The sequence below is a fragment of the Amborella trichopoda genome, chromosome 3, assembly GCF_054954075.1.
Source record: "Amborella trichopoda isolate Santa Cruz 75 chromosome 3, AtrichopodaSantaCruz75HAP2 v2.0, whole genome shotgun sequence".
Lineage (NCBI taxonomy): Eukaryota > Viridiplantae > Streptophyta > Magnoliopsida > Amborellales > Amborellaceae > Amborella > Amborella trichopoda.
Window position 1 is genome coordinate 4641383 of NC_142338.1, and position 16895 is coordinate 4658277.

General features: G+C 35.7%; 1 protein-coding gene across 2 annotated transcripts; it reads right to left on the minus strand.

Moving 5' to 3' along the window:
* Positions 1-2386: 2386 nt before the first annotated feature.
* On the minus strand, positions 2387-16166 carry JMJD5 (2-oxoglutarate (2OG) and Fe(II)-dependent oxygenase superfamily protein). Of its 2 annotated transcripts, XM_088862947.1 has the most exons (7): positions 14818-16166; positions 12287-12496; positions 5783-5917; positions 5531-5674; positions 3344-3436; positions 2906-3027; positions 2554-2761 (listed from the first exon to the last, which is right to left on the minus strand). In XM_088862947.1, exons 1-6 carry the CDS (start codon positions 15286-15288, stop codon positions 2950-2952), a joined length of 1131 nt encoding a protein of 376 aa, XP_088719073.1. In that variant the 5' UTR covers positions 15289-16166; the 3' UTR covers positions 2554-2761; positions 2906-2949. The 2 variants fall into 2 exon arrangements, with proteins under 2 accessions (XP_020526473.1, XP_088719073.1); XM_020670814.2 differs by lacking the exon at positions 2906-3027 and having other exon boundaries at positions 2387-2761.
* Positions 16167-16895: the final 729 nt, after the last annotated feature.

Sequence of the window (16895 nt, forward strand, 5' to 3'; positions counted from 1 at the left end):
TACAAAGGTAGAATTAACACTTCATTTTTAACCAACGGCCAAAATTTATGGAAAAATGCCAGAGGGAAACCATCAGGTCCCGGTGCTTTGTCCCCAAGTATGGCAAAAACAACCTTATGTAATTCCTCACTGGTGACTTCCTTCTCCGGTGCAAAACGTAAATTTAAAGGGCGCCTATTAAAAGAGATTTTATCCAGTGATGGAGTGAAATAAACCTCTTTAGTAAAAGCCTTTTTAAAATAGTTTACCACAATGTTCTCAGTAGCAGTATCATTCTCTAGATCCACACCCTTAGTGAGGCTATAAGTCCTCATATATTTTCTCACTATTTCCAACTATGTCATTTTGAGTCTATCCATTATATTTTTTGAGCTTTCCACCTGAACTAACCCGTACCTCCTAACAGGTATTGTACTGTGTCTACACCACACATGATCAGCCCACTTAATTATACTCTATCATCTTAGTAATCATTTTTTAACGTTTGGTTATTAATGTTCAGTTCTAAGAGCATATAGAAGGTCAACTCTTTGCTCACATTATTTTGAAAAAGGGGTTCATAGTTCATACAAGATAACAACGGTCCTTCCATGTAACAGATGTCATTTCCATCATTTTCCATTTTCAAAGTTAAGAAAGGGAAATTTCCAAACAAACTATGTTTTAATTTTTATATTAAAGAGCAATAATCAAGTCTTACTTTTTATAGGGAATATATATCCATACCCTCATTTTTAAGTTTTATATTTCAATAGACTCAAGGTTTCAAAACATATATTGAGTCATAAAAATTCTAAGTTTTATATCTTTTAACCCCCTAAGCTAACTTTATCCCCTTTAAACCTATTATTTTGCCCCAAACAAAAGGGTAACATTTCTATGCTTCCCCTACAACATAGAAGTTTTATTCTCCCCTTATCCAACTGTCCATTCTGAATGGAAGGCTAAGATTGTCCCAATCACAATGTCACATCTCTACACTATTTTATTTTTAATTTTTTTTTCTATAAACTATTTTGACACTAAATTTTCGACGTCTATTCCTCTATTAAACTCGCAATGGCAAAAAATATATAAAAAAACATTTTCAATAAAAATAAAATGACCAAAATACCCTTGAAAGTTTCAAGGGGTATTTTGGTCATTATATTTTATCGAAAAAATATTTTTAATATTTTTTATAGGTGAGCCCCAAGGAGAAGATGTCACATACCAAATTTCATATTCATACAATTTGTATAAAAAAAAACTAAAAATAAAATACATTGCGACGTCATATCTAAGATCAAACGGTAAGTGGCTCTTTAGATCAAAATTGGACGGTTGGATGGTAGGAGGAGGATAGAACTTCTATGCTGTAGGGGAAGCATAGAAATCTTTTCCTTTCAAAATATAAGAAAGACGCATCATTTCTAAATACCATCCTTTCTCTCTCTTCACGAAATTTTCCCTTAAATCTCTCTACCTATTTTCCAACCCTCTCTCTCCCTATATCTCTCACTATCTCTCTCCCCTGTTGAGGGTGAATGTTAGAGAGAGAAATTTCGGGAATATATCACGAAAAGAGAAGAAAGGTTTAAAATGAGCATGTAATTTTTATATTTGTCAGGGCTAAAAAATTAATTAAAAGTAGGTAATTAGTCCAAAGGTTAGGAGATATATTTTGAATATTTGAGTCTTTTGAGATATAAAAACCAAAAATATGGGGTACGAAGATATTTCCCCTTTTTTATAACACAACGTATTTCAATTTTATCACTTTTTATGTACATCTGATTATACTCAAATTTAATGTTTGCACTTCTCACTATTATACAACTATAAAAATATTAAAAATAATTTTAAATAAATAAAAATGGCAAACTACACCTATATTATTTAGGGGTAATTTGACAGTTTCATTTATTTTAATTATTTTTTAAAAAATGTGATTTCTATAAGGCCTAAGTACTATAGAAAAAACTAAAAAAAAAAGAGCCTCAACCTTCAAACCGCAACTAAAAAATATATTGGGAATTGTAAACTATAAATACATAGAACTATTTTTAAATTTTAAAATAAAAAAGGATTCTCTCTTAATTTCCCTTTATAAACAGCATTAGTTGAACCCTTCTTTAAGCTCTCTCTCTCCTCTCTCATTTCGATTTTTTAAACCCTTAGGCCTACTCCACTGTGCAACCAAAGTAACACCCCAGTCCAAAAAATATCCGCAACATCTCGCTTCTCTCGCTGAGGTTGAAGTTTGGATAAACCAGTAATGCACCTGTTCTGTGCAATGTGTGTATAGACGAAACTGTATGCACCTATCTCTCTCTCACACAAGCGCGCACACACACATACAAACACACATTTGGATTGCTTCCAATTTCAAAAATGGAATCAGACATCGTACCGAAGAGGCGTCCATGGATATTGATCTGGGCAAATCTGATTTCATCTTTTTTGAAGGATAACAACGTCTCATTTTGGGCTGTATCCTGGAACTAACATTTCCACAAAATTTTGAAAACCATGACTTATTTGTGGATCAATTATGACTAGACCCTGCTCAAATTTTTCACTCAACGAAACTTTTTCATTCATAGTCCAGGTTGCAATCGCTCCACCAAAAACTCACAGAGAAACTTGTGGTAAGAGATCTTACATAGTGCCACCATTTGGGTGGGATGTAAAGCATCTCTCCTTCCTCCAATATACAATCCATGAAATCAAGGTCTTGTGCTAAAGGAAACTCGTCCGGATCCGGGTTGTCGAGGTCCACCTACACCCAGTTCAACACATTAATCTCTCCAAACCAACTCACAAACAAACATCAACAAGAACTAGAATAGAACCAAAGCATAACAAAAAATAATGCAAAAATTATAAAAACATCAGCAGAATAAGAGTGAGGGCATGTTCTTACACCCGCTCTCTTGGCAACTGCTCCCATCCACATACTTCACACTGTCAATGAGTTTGTGCATGATGTGTCTGAGTTGTACGAAGTGGTGCAGTTGCCAAGAATGCGGGTGTAAAAACTACCCCCTAAGAGAAAGCGAAAACAATCTATTTCAGAAAGGGTTCTCTCAAAACAAAAAATAAAAATAAAAGGAAAACTAAAAATCAGAGGAAGATGGAAGACTCTATTATCTGCCAATGTGAAGGGAATGACATCAGTCAATGGAGTTCTCAAAACATTGGTACGATATTGAACACCAATGGCCATCAATAACACACCTAGAAATGGTCAAGAGAAATCATGTTTGTCCTAAGTAAAATAATTTATATGCCACAAGAGTCTCCATTCAGGCTTAGGAAACCCTTTTTTTCACCTCTTGGGAGGAACAAACAGAACACTTACCCTGCTAGAATTGTGTAGCATAGACTCCTCATAAGGGTACAGATCATTAGATATTGAGGAAGGATATAACCTCACGTACTTTCTACCAACAACCTGAAGACAAGAAAGCAGGTAAGGTAAATGGTCTGAAAGATCCATCACAAGAACATAAACAACAGTAATCATATTAAAGATAAAACTGAAATAGTTATGGAACACAATGAAACAATATCACATAAAGGATTCTTAGGCAGGCTGGAATTGTGAGACAGAGTAGGTCCACTGCCCACTGCTTTCTCAACTTTCCTACACTTACAATGTACATGCCAATCCCTAAATCTAGCAAATGGTTTTGGACTGCCTCCACTCTTACAAAGACCTTGTCAGATTTCAACATAAGGATGATACTCCGGAACTCAGCAATCCTTAGAACTGGCTTCTCCTGCTTAGTAAAATCCTTGACTCGCTTGGCACCTAAAATCTTCTAAGAATCCTAAATCTGATTTTGTTCACACAGTAGGGGATCTGATCCAGACAAATTTATGAGTTTATCCCATCGAATGGGGCCCAGATATCAGAACCAGCTGGTTAATACCCCATAGTGCCAGGTTCAGTTCAGCCTGAACCAGCTAGTTTCTCTTCAACAAACAATTGCTTTAAGGTCAGGATTCAAGAGCGGGAAACTAGCAAGTGCACCATAATAGTCATGTTAAGGAACTTATTCCCTTACAAAAAACATCATTTTTAGTATGACAAATACAATGAATCTAGAATACTGAGTGTAGTAACTAATTAATGTACAATATAATGCTAATGGTATGTTCTTACCAGTGTTTCAAAACCTGGATCGACGAATCCGGATTGCGGCTAAATCGGGCAGAACTTGGTGATCGAGAAAAATATTAAAAAATAAATGTAATAAAATAAATATTAAAAATAGGGGTTTAGGGTGGGGATTTACAGAGAACCTAATAAAAAGTTAAATAAGATTAAAAAAAAAATGTAGATGGGGTTTTAGGGGGCCAGGGGAGCTAGGACCCATACCATCCCGGAATAGGTTCGGTCCCGACAGAATCCCATCTAGAAATCACCAGATTTTAAAATGTTGGTTCTTACTATACATTAAGTTTCTCTTAACTAAATAGTGAAACCTCCGCCACTCAAAAGAGAAAAAAAAAGCCACTAACCATGTTTAATACTTTCTTTCATCTGAAGCGATGAAACGGATAGACTCTACTGACGGATAGTTCGTGGAAGGAAAACAAATGTCAAACAATTTGTGGTCAACTTCAAAGAATGTATGCTAGAGAAGATTCTTCATGGCCAACAACATAATCAATAATTAAGAATATGATGATTAAAATTATTTGCAAAATAGTATTTTAAAAGACAAAAATATGCCCATGCACTAGTTTTAAAAAGCTTATATCAAATAACAATCATGAGCCACTGGCTGAATGTGGTGTGCAATGAGCATCTACACCTATGGGTTATTCAAACTGAATTTGACTATTTAAATTGTTTCTTTTCATTTTCTTCAATTCTTCTTCTGACACCAACTAATTCTGCAAGTTCCGCATATATAGCACCCTCCCGACTGTTAGGCTATTTTATATATCTTAAACGAGTTCCTCTCAAAAATTTGTTCCATCATAGAAAGAATTGATCAGTCCGAAATACAGTTGGGCTTGCCAATGCCATCTACATCAAGACTAAATCACCAAATATTTGATTCCCAGGACACATATTGACATTTCAACCATAAATTGCACAATACCTGACAAAGAGATACCAACATTCATCTAGGCCCATGCTGAAATGCAATTTAATTTCATAGCAATGGATGGTTTGAAATTTAATTGAAACTATAATTGAATATGTTGTTTGTTTAATTTTGTTATGGTTGTACAATTCACAATGTTATCAAACCATAATGCTCAATTTAGCATTTGGGAGACACCTGTCAACAGCCCGAAGGGAAAAAAAATTGCCTCAGGTAACAAAAAGAAGAGGATTACTGGAACGCATTACATTCAAATCAATGGGAGAAAGACGACAAGAAGTGCTGCTCAGAAGCATCACAAGCATATTGTAGCAATCCAAAAAGCAAACAAGAACAAGGAGAATGCTATTCTAAAGGCCTATCTCTAGACCCAGCTATCCGGAAAATAAATTACTGTCAAAATCATAATCATTTCCAATATATACCTGAGCAAACAGATTGTGGTGTGGATCATGGTGCAATGGTGTGACTGTTCCAGATGGACCAAACCAAGCATTAAGTGACTTCAGTTCTCCAACACTAGCGGCACAATAATCTGGAACATCAATATCTTGACGCAACGGCAGTATCTGCCATATATGTAACACAGTAGGCAAAACTCATTAAAAACAGAGAAACTATTTGTGTCAACAAAAAGCATTTCTAGATCAAACACTTGAGAAAAATATGAAGTTGACCTGATCAAATACTGGATGTTGAGCTAGATATGTCAGACCATTAGGACCATTGTCACTGGAGTAAATTCTGTCAAGAAATTCTGAGAAGCTTATCAACTCCTGCTTCCATCCTGGGGCCAGGTAATTCTTTCCAACCTGCCAAACAATATATCTTAGCCAAATTTCAGATCATTGTATCACTTCATTGCAAATGACGGCAGCAAAGCATAAAGATTAAAAACTCATATCAAACTATTTCACTTTAGAATCACTATGCCTATCAATGTTAAAAAAGGCAGAGGTGGCTGCCTAGGCAGCAAGGGTTCATGACCACTTAGGCAGTTGCCCAGATACTTAGGAGGTCATTTTCTTCTTTTTCTTCTTCTTACATGTAGAGAGAGAGAGCATATGGGTCCATGTGTGCATTTGTGTATGTATGTGTGTGTGTGAGGGGGAGAGAGAGAGAGATAGGCCTCAAATCAAACACTTGGAGGCCATCTTCTTCTTCTTCATGTAGAGAGGGAGCACAAGGCCCCATGAGAGAGACAGAGAGCGAAGGCCTTGAATATGCTTTAAACTTACTTTATTTTCTTCTTGAGGTTGCTTTTTCTTTTTGAGGGGGTGGCACTAGGCATGCCCAGACCATCCTAGGTGCCCACCTTGAACCCGCTTAGGTGGGTGCCTTGGACACCTAGGAATATGTCCGCCTTGGGCACTGGCCTAGGCCTATAATAAGTCTTTTTTTGTCCCGGCCACGGCCTGATTTTTGAAAATTGATGCCTATTATTGCTACAAATTTGACGAAAGCTTGCAGGAAGCTACATATGACAGAATACTTCATCTTAGTATCACTATGAAGCTGGGCATAATTATTTCATCTGATTTTTATATAGAAATGACACTAAAACAACCATATGGCATAAACAATCCAGAACTTGGAACTCCATGAGCAAGCGCTGGTATTTCCAAAATAATAAGGATGAACTAGACTGAACAATCAATCCCTGTATCGGCCTTTCTATTTGATGGGAAGGGTGTCCTTGCTGCTCCAGGACATGTAGCCAAAACTCCAGACAAAGACGAATCCTACCAAAGGATCAGTAACCTCCCAAGAACCCAAGGCTCATCATCTAGTATCCACCATCACAAATCCCGATTCATTAACTTCAAATCCATAATTCCAAATCTCATCATGCTTCAGATGTGTGTATATCATACAATACTATGATGACCTAACTGAATCCTCACAAATTTTCCCAAAGCAGTCATATCAAGAGCTGACTGATCATTGGAGAAGTGGCTGGTTCAGTACAAACCAATCATAACACGTACAGACTGGTATGGCTGGTAAAACCATAATGATAAATTTTCATGCCAAATAAACAATATTTATGAATAAATAAACATATTTTTCATTGTTGATAAACATATAATTTTCGGAAAAAAAAAGAAGTCATATATAGGAAAGAAGAAATTATTGGACAATAAATAAATGTAAATTATGTAACATATAAGGCTAAATTTCTATGGACCTATGTATCAATACCATACACGTTGACCATGCACATACACATGCTGGGAAAATTTTTAGGACCTGAAGTTTAAATCTTTTTTGACTCACTTTGTAATCAATTCCCCCGGAAAAGAAAAATGATATGAACTTTTAGAATGCTAGGGGCATGTTTGGATGTACTCATTATCACTGATCAATTCACTGTTTCAATAAAGTTAATCATGATATCTGTTGTTTGGCAGCATGCATTATAAAGTTATAGGACAAAACTTATAAGCAGTTTATCATTTGTAAAGCTGTTCTCACTTTATGCAAAGTAATTTTGCTGAGAATCAAATGTTTTTAGCCAGAAACAGCCAAAAATACCCAAAAAATTTAAATAATTAAGTAATATTATATAAATACAATATATGCACCAAACATATAATAAAATAATATTATCCAGATTATATTAATTTCAGATAAGGAGGCCCATTCCATACAAAATTAATTTCATCCAAACGGGCCCTAGATCTATCATCCAACAACTGGAAGGTGAATTGATTTAGAGTGTTCTCTGAGCTTCTTATAGATTGGTCTCATTGATAAATAAATAGGAATTGAGAATTATGGTATCAAACAAATCCCCCTAACAAATTGTTTGGCCCATGAGTCAATCATAACACATAAAGGCTAAATTTCTATGGACCCATGGGTCAGTACTATAAATGTTGACCCATGCATGAAACACACCTTAAGAATTTTTAGGACCTGAACTTCAATTTTTTTTTGACTCACTTTGTGATCAATTTCCAAAAAAAATAAAATGACTTGAACTTTTAGAATGCTAGATCTATCATCCAACAAACAGAGGGTGAATTGAATTAGAGTGTTCTCTGAACTCCAAATGAGATTCTTTTAAATTGGTCTCATAGTTAAGTAAATAGGAATTGAGAGTTTTGGCATCAGACAAATCCCCCTAACAAAGTGTTTTGCCCATTTGTCAACATATATAATATCGACCCATGGATTAATACAAAGTTTCCCAAACATAAAATAATTATTTAAAGAAATAAACGATTTGTATTAAATATAGACCATATGGGATGTATAGATTACAGTATCCAAAGTAAAATGGGACACAAAAAGGCTGTTTATACAAAAAAATACCAAGTTCTCTAGTCAGGGCTGCAATATATTGATCACATAATTTTGGCCCAAAGTGCCCTCTTTTGCAAGAGCATCCAATGCAGCATCAGCCCCATGCCAAGAGTGCTTGAAGGATACTTGCAAAGCCCTGCTAATCTCAAATACATGGTCAAATGTAGATTCCCATCGTCACGGGCATGGAAGTGCACTTTTGCCAAAAGTAATAATGTTCAGGAATCTCCTTCTATGAGAAATTATACCTAGTTAATGATGAAAAGTTTTACGCCTTCGAGTGGGACCTTTACCTCAACGCAAGAGGAATAAGCTATACTAATAGGACCTATAAATAACAAATGAGCATAGCAGTTTCTAGATAAGCCCACAATACCGATAGCCCTAGATTTCCATGAGAGCAGTTATCAACATCCAATTTGATAGCCCTGGGCATGGGTGGATACCAGTGGTTTGATTTTGGGGCAGTCATTGGTATGGAGCATAGTTATTAAGACCAGACCAAACTGGTGGTCAACCAATTGGACCATCGCCTAGTGCCTTGGCCGATTTGGTTCAAAGTACAAACCAGGTTTGGATGAAAACCGGTCAAAACCAATGTTTGACTGATTTGACCAACCAATTTTTAACCAATTCAACTAGCTAAATGAAGTTGGGCAAATTTTTTAATACATTTATAGTTTTAAACTATTATATCTAATTTCTTTTTGTCCTTCTAAAATCTCGTCCAACCGGTTCGATTAGTTCTTGCCTCAATAGTTCAATAGATGGTCTGATCTTGATAATACTATGAGTCTAGACGAAACCGGTGGTCTGATTGGTTGGACCACTGTCTAGTGCCATGACCAATCTGGTTCAAAGTAAAAATCATGTACAGGAAAAACTAATGTTTGATTAGTTTTGGTAGGTCAGACCAGCCAGTTTTAACCAATTTGACCAGCCAAATGAAGCTAGGCAACTTTTTTCATACAATTTATGCTTTTTAACTATTATATATTTTATGTTCTAGTTTTCTTTTTTCTAAAACCCAGTCCAACCGATTTGATCAATGGTCGGATCAATTTGACTTGACCAAAACCCTCAACAGTTCAATGGCTAGTCTGATTTAAATAATACTAGTCTAGATTCTCTAGAATGACTTTCCAATTTTGCACAAAGTCCTAAGCTGCAAAAGGCACAAAGCTCCTCTCAATTTTGGGCTCAAAAAATACAATGGAGATGATTTGATCATTGACCACATCTATTTGAAGTTCTCGATTCTCTAATACTGATGTAGGACAAGATGCCTCCAATTTTTAAAAATTTTCTTATTTAATTTAGAGATGTATTTTTGGAAATTTTAGGTTTTTTAAAGTTCTTTTAGGGATTCTAGGATTTTTTTAAATTTTTTACGATTTTACAAGTTGTTTAGAAAACTAGTTAAGAGGATTTATGGAATTATTTGTTTTATTAGGGGTGGAAACGGCCTTAACAAATATTGTTTTAATTAGAACTTCTATTCCAATTAGAAATAAGATTTCTTGGGTTCTAAGTAAGGTCTTTTATTATAAATAAGGTCTATGTAGAGAATTTAGAAGAGAGCCGAGATCTTATTTGGTTTAACATGTGTATAGTCATTGAAGCCTAGCCTGTAGGCTTTCTCTTTAATTTTCCAATCAATAGATTATTTAATTAAGGATTTACTAGCAAATTATGAGTTCAAGATATGCCGTAATGATTTACAAGCAAATTAAAAAAGACCTGAACAACACCCGAAATTATTGAAGGCAAATATTCATAGACTAAGTTCGCAAATGGCAAGTGAGAACACTTCTAAAGTTCTTATCAAAAGCAGCATCACCTAAAAACCAACACTGTTAAGTGCAGAAAGGGGTTAACTTTTATGCTAAAATTCCAAGCTCTTAGTAAACAAGTAAAATGCTCTAACATGAAAGTTCAAGTCTCTAGATGTAGAATGATACTTTTAAACCCTCCTAACCCCAAAAGGAAATTCCAAGGGAGTTACGTGAGGGTGTTAAAAAGCTATTTCGCTTAAAGAAAGGAGAAAAAGCCATGAATAGAAATGGTGTGAAAAAAGAAAAAGCTCATATTTTGATTACGAGTAAACTAGGAAGAAGGTCCCAAAAGGCCAATTAAAATCAAACCTGCAGGTGTCCTTCAAGATGGCTAGAATGTGGTTTTGACCTTCGCTCTTTAGTCTTTTTCATCAAAAAGACCCTTTCTCTTTAGTCTAATTAGGGTATTCACGGGGTCCAAACAAGTCATGAAAAAAAATTGGTCTAGAATAGCAAAAACTAGTATCATAATCCAAACAGGTAGGACCAGCATATTTTGGCACATTATTATAACATTGGTCCAAATGAAATTCAGTTTGGGCCTTCACTGAATACTAGCTGTAGGATTTTATTTTCTAGCTTTCCAGAGAATTAGTATAATGCCTATTTTGATTGCTCGCCATCAATGGAATGAAGTTTTGGAGTGAAATTAAATAGGAACAAGAGATTCAACTGTCTCCACAATTATTGTGCAAAACTATTCCCAATATAATTTAGCATCATTCTAGAATGTGCACATCTTTCAAAAGAAGCAAGCTCTCTTCACATATCAGATCTACTCAAGCTTTAGGTATAGGAATAGCAAGAGCTCTACTTACAAATATAGGTATATAAGCAGGCAGATCATCTCCCACAGACATAGAAGCAAGCCAAGCTAATTTGGACCCAATACGATATTGTGGAAGTATTAATCTTCTTTTGTGATGTAACTGTGTCCCACATTGCTGAAGCGTGTATCCTTTCTACTATATGTAGCTGTGTTTGTAGTTTATTTTTTCCTGTGAATTGTAACCAGTGTTCGCAAACTGGGCCGGTCAAACAGGAACCGGGCGCTGACTGATCCAGTTTTGGCTAGTTTTAGTGGTCCGACCAGGTATTTAAAAAAAACTTAAAAAAAGGGATTTATTTGTAATGTATTTTTTAATGTTTTTATCATTTGGACAAAAATTGGAAATTGTTTTGGCCATGAATACTTATTTTTACATTTCCCAACTTTTTTAGAAACATTCAAAAATACCTCTGGACACAAATCGATTTTTTAAAATCCATTTGTTTCACTACTTTTCAACTTCATTTGGACGTGCTTTGTTTAATAATGCAGTAAATATACTTTTTCATATTTTTTTGGATTTTTTTGGTTTTTTTTTTTTAATACTTTTGGACTGGCCTCGACCTGCTAGTTAGGCCCGTTTACCGGTTACTCGGACCTGGCCATTGGCCGGTTTCCGAGGCCGGTTTGATTTTTTAAACACTGATTGTAACTCAATTAAGTAAAAAACTGAAAAGGACCTATAAACTATACAGACATGCATGCAAACCAATAATACCAATACACAATACACTAAGTAACAACTGCTGAACTTCATCAGGTTTCTTTTTCATTCTTTCTCATATATTGTCACTCATTTGAGTCATCGATCCCAAATGGAATCAACCTATTCATGTCAAAATACAACATAACTGTTGAACTTCAAAGTTTGCCAATATATGGCAGACATCTTGGGAAGTTCCACATCTGCATATTTTATTGCACAATTAGCAACTCTCACCCACAAGCACAAATCTAATTTTGCTAAGTAAGATAATGTTAATTGAATTTTCTCAGTAAAAAGGAATTCAATGTCTATTCCAATCAGCTTAACAAATAATTAAGGCATCAAAATCACACTCATTGTTTTCAAGTTTTCAACCCACAGCAAAGGCTCCCACACAAAAAGCATGAAGAAATAATTCACAATGATATACTTTTAAAAGATAAAATTGATTCACGAAGAAAGAGACAAAAGCAGATCATAAGAACATAATAACTGATCATACCTCAACTGGTACTGTTCTATCACCTGCAATCCTTTTCAAATACTCCATGCTCTTCCACCTTTTCATTGCCGGCCAGTGAGAAATGGCACCACTTATTATGACTGGAGAACCTGGCAAGAAGTAATTGCACAGGAAACCCTCCAAGGACAAGTCTGATCTTTTATCTATTTTCTTGCATGAAAGTGATTTACTGGGCAAGAGTTGAAGCACCTATACAAGGAACAACCCACGGGAGTTACAAAAGTGCTTCCATTAAATACTTGCTAGCACAAATCAAGTTTGTGAATGTCCCCTGAACTTTGTGAATGGCCAAACAAACTTCTGCACATAAACCAATAAAAGCAAGAACCTTAAGAAACACAAGCACATGAAAAGATATCATTCTGCTAATTATTGTGGCAATTACATGATCTAGAATAAAATATAATTAAACTCTCAAAGTTGTTTCCCACAACACATTCCAGAGTTATCACAAGAAATGTGAAGGGCAAGAGGATTGGTATTTGGGTTCGTCTTTCATCCCCTGAAGTATCCTAGCAACAAACAGCTATCGAGTTCTTTGCGTCATCAACTGATCCAGTTCTTGTGACTGCATGAACAGTTCCACAATCAACTTAACATTCTTAAAGGCAATAGTGAACAAATGGGAAAAAGGAATCACAAACCAAACAAAAAGTAGATCACAAGGAAAGAAACACCATGGCAACCAAAAAGAAGCTTTTACATTAAAAAGGAAAATAGCCATGATATTCATTGATTACTAAAGGAAAAAGATTTTGTTAGCACATTAGCTGATGGAACAGTATCAGCCCAATGGCCCAAGTTGATTCCGAGCCCATCAGACACAGCCTATAAGGATGTTGTTTGATTTTTGTTTGTTTCTTTTTATAGATCTGAGGGATCTGATATTTTCGGGCATTGGAGCTAGACCTAGGTGCATCAAAAACTAAAATAAAGTAAAATATAAAAAATACTAAAATACTCATCCAAGTTCACCAACAAGGGAGGGGTATTTTGGTCTTTTTCTGCATATTATTTTTTATTTATTAGTTTTTCATTTTTTTTTATTTCTTAGTTTTCGGTGTGCCTAGGTCAGACGCACATGCCCCCAAAATAGGTCCATTGGATCTTTAAAACATAAAATTTCAAAAAGTAAACAAGAAGCTGGTTGTCAAATCAGCCCATATCAATTTGGACCATTTGGCTGATACTGTTCCATTAGCTCACAGGCTAACAGAAGTTACTCCCATTAATGATATCAAAAAGTAATAATATCTTACAGGGAAAAGCAATCATATTGATAATTGATTTTTTAAGAATGGGAATATCTCAGTCAATTTACAAAATTTTGATAAGAAACCCATGTCTGAAACATAGTCAGGAATAATTTGATTATTTCTCAAATAGATGTGATGACTTGACTGCACAGACTTCAAATTCTAAACACACAGTACAAGTAACATGAAACATTTCTTAGGGCTATTTAACAATAATTTTTTAGGAAAAAAAAGGAAATTTTCAATTGTTCACCATGCGTTCATAATGGCAGATTTATTTATGGAGACGGAGAATTGTGTTCTACCCCTTGCAGAGTGGATAAATAGAAAAATCATAGAATTTTTAAACATGTAAGGTCGAAGAGAGTAGCAAACATCCAATATAGTGCACCACGGTGAGTATAACCCAAGAGTAATTCATTAAGTTTTATATTGTTTCGGACTAAAGGACCTTATGACTAAGCACACCCATACAAGGTGATAGAAATATTGCTTACCCTTTCTGTTTTCTGACAGTTGGTTATATGTTATTTACCGTTCTTATAAAGCCTACTTTAGTTTTATCTTTCTAGAAACAGCAAGGACATGCTGATAGAAACAAGAGTCTAAAATACAATAAAATAAGCCGGAAAAAAAAGAAATGAATGCTATAAAAGACTGCAATGTATGCATTACGTTGGTCACAACTAATCATTCTATTGTTAGGAACTTCCATAACAAAGAGATACTTCACACCCAAGCAAATGCACAGACACAAATAATTCCACTATCATGGATAGTCAATGTATAAGTCCATAATTTTCCTAAAGATATTTGGATTTTCAAACAAAATTGCTATATTACTCATTAAAAACTTATGTAGCACATTCATCACTGAGAACAGACTAAATACATTCAGATCAATAAACACTTCAAATAGCATGAAAAATGAACAGAGGAAAAACTAATCTTATGATCAGGTGTTCTAATGTTGTAGTGGTAGCTATGGTTGCTCTCTACATTCATGCTAGTTATTAACGGAGTGCGTGGGGAAATGTTCACCAAGTGCTAAAATAATTTAAGAAATAAACCAGTAAATAAGTAAACAATCAACACATGACAACAAAGAAAACAGCAAATCCTAAAATGCAAAACAAAAATAAAATCATGAGCCAAAGCACCGCATAAGAACAGATGTTTGTGTGTGCGTATGTGTTTGTGTGTGTGTGAGAGAGAGAGAGAGAGAGAGTGTGTGTGTGTGAGAGAGAGAGAGACCTCTTCTGCCCTGGAGCGGGAGCCTGCACAGGCCACCGCCCCACCTCCCAAACCACCCTCCAAACCTTCCTGCTCTCCTGAACTTCCCTCGAAACCAAACCTGTCCCCCACCAAAGCCTTAACCGCCGCATCCAAATCCTTCCTAAGCAAAGCACCGCCCATAATGATGCCCATGTCAAGCGCCCTCAGTGCCTCCCTCACCTCTCCCATTGACCAATGTATCTCCGCCACATGCAAGCAAGACATGGCATATGCGTCCCTCCAAACATGTCGCACGCTGTGCCACGGCCCAGAATGCAACTGCTCCCATGCTATCTCTCTCGCCGCCTCTGCCGCCTGCGCTTCTCCTGAGGCAGCACGGACTGCCAGGTTAACATAGGCAAAGCCGCCCTCTTGGAAGACCCTTTCCAAAAGCTTTTCTCTCTCCAGCTCTACGGTTGGCATGGGGAGACGGTGGTGCTGTGTCTCCATTTATGTGTGTGAATAATTAAGGTTTCAAAGGAATCTCTCTCTCTCTCTCTCTCTCTCTCTCTCTCTCTCTCTCTCTCTCTCCTTCGTTTTTTAGAAGTCGGGGTTTATAGAAAGGTGCATGGCAAGTGAAGTAGAGTTAGTTTTCGAGTGAGAAAGCTAAAGCTCTTTCCTTTCTTTACTTTTTATTATCTATTTTTCTGAGAATTTTAGGGTTTTCAATAGTATTGCCATTGCAAAAGGGAATCTGGAGAAAGCTTTGAATTTCAGAGAAAGCTTGAAGAAAGGTGAGTATCCGGTGAGAAGACTCCAGTTTTACAGAGAGAAAGAGTGTGCTTTGAATTTGTGTTTGTGAGAAAGCTGCATATGTAGTGAAAATATACAAAAGTCAGTGTTTCCAGGAAGGATGATACAATTTACAGCGGGTTAGGGTTAGAAAGAGTGACAGAGTTGCATCTCTAGTTAGGAAGAAACGCTTAAGAGAGAGAAGGATTTCCAGTCACAATTTACAGAGGGCTAGGTTGAGAGAGAGCGAGAGAGAGTGTGTGTTAGGGTTTCAGAGAAATCAGAGGGGCCATTTCCATGAAATTCTGGTCCGAATTTACAGATACAATAGTCAGGGCTTCAGATGAATCATGGACTGAATTCCATGAAATTGCCTCTTAATTCACAAAAACAAGGAAACCGAGATTTAGAAAAGGCTACGGTTTCTGGTGAAGGATTGGGGTTTTACAAATTTAACAGTCGAGAAAAGAATTAGGGTCTAAGATCGTTCAATCGACAGAAATGGATTGAAATCTAGCTGAGGTGTACAATATGAAACTCGCGAGCCTTCCAGAGTAGATATTTATTTGCACTTTTCCAGTGAAGTTGTCCAAAACTGGCAAAAAAGTGCATGTTATTGAGATATTTCGTTGCAGTGTACATCATGACGTATATCTTGATTATCACCGTCAAAAAGTAAGGGTAGATGGTTATGGCCTTGGAGTATAGTCTATGCACTTTGAACCATATAACGTCTTTGGTGGGATCCAATCTCCAAGGCTCACCGTTCAAAAGCCAATGATTCATATATTATTGGTGGGATCCAATCTCCAAGGCTTACCGTTCAAAAACCAATAATTCATAATAAGTAAAATATTCTTGAGCCCACTTAAAATCACCGAATATAGATTTTGGTTTTCATCCTAAATTCATAGAAGACACCAACATATTCATAAAAAGCAAATTTTTTATAATTTATATATTTATTCATTTTTTAAATGTGTTATGTGAGAATAGAAACCTAACCTTTAAGCATGGCACAAGTGGTGCTTCCACCATAACCCCAACCCCATTCTCATAAAAATTATTTTTCTTTAACAAGAAAGATGCTCTTGATGAGGGGTTGTTTTATGATAAAAAATATTAAGAAAGTCGCCAGTCCTTTTTTTTTAAAAAAAAAAAAGAAAAAAAAAGAAAAAAACGAACACCAGACTCCTACAAGAAAAAAAGAAGAAGAGGAAAATTGGCAAAAAATAAAAGGAAATTTATGTAATAATCCCATTTCAATTTTGAAATTTAATCTAGTCATTGATATTTCATAATTGATGCATACAAATCCCATTTTT

Bases quoted from the DNA above. Each gene is read 5' to 3' on its own strand.
- JMJD5 (XM_020670814.2), bottom strand. From the start codon at position 15,288: ATGGAGACACAGCACCACCGTCTCCCCATGCCAACCGTAGAGCTGGAG. The intron at 5,918-12,286 runs GTATGATCAGTT...ATTGTTTGGCAG, and splicing joins ATAGAACAGTACCAGTTGAG to GTTGGAAAGAATTACCTGGC. The intron at 5,675-5,782 runs GTCAACTTCATA...CATATATGGCAG, and splicing joins AACATCCAGTATTTGATCAG to ATACTGCCGTTGCGTCAAGA.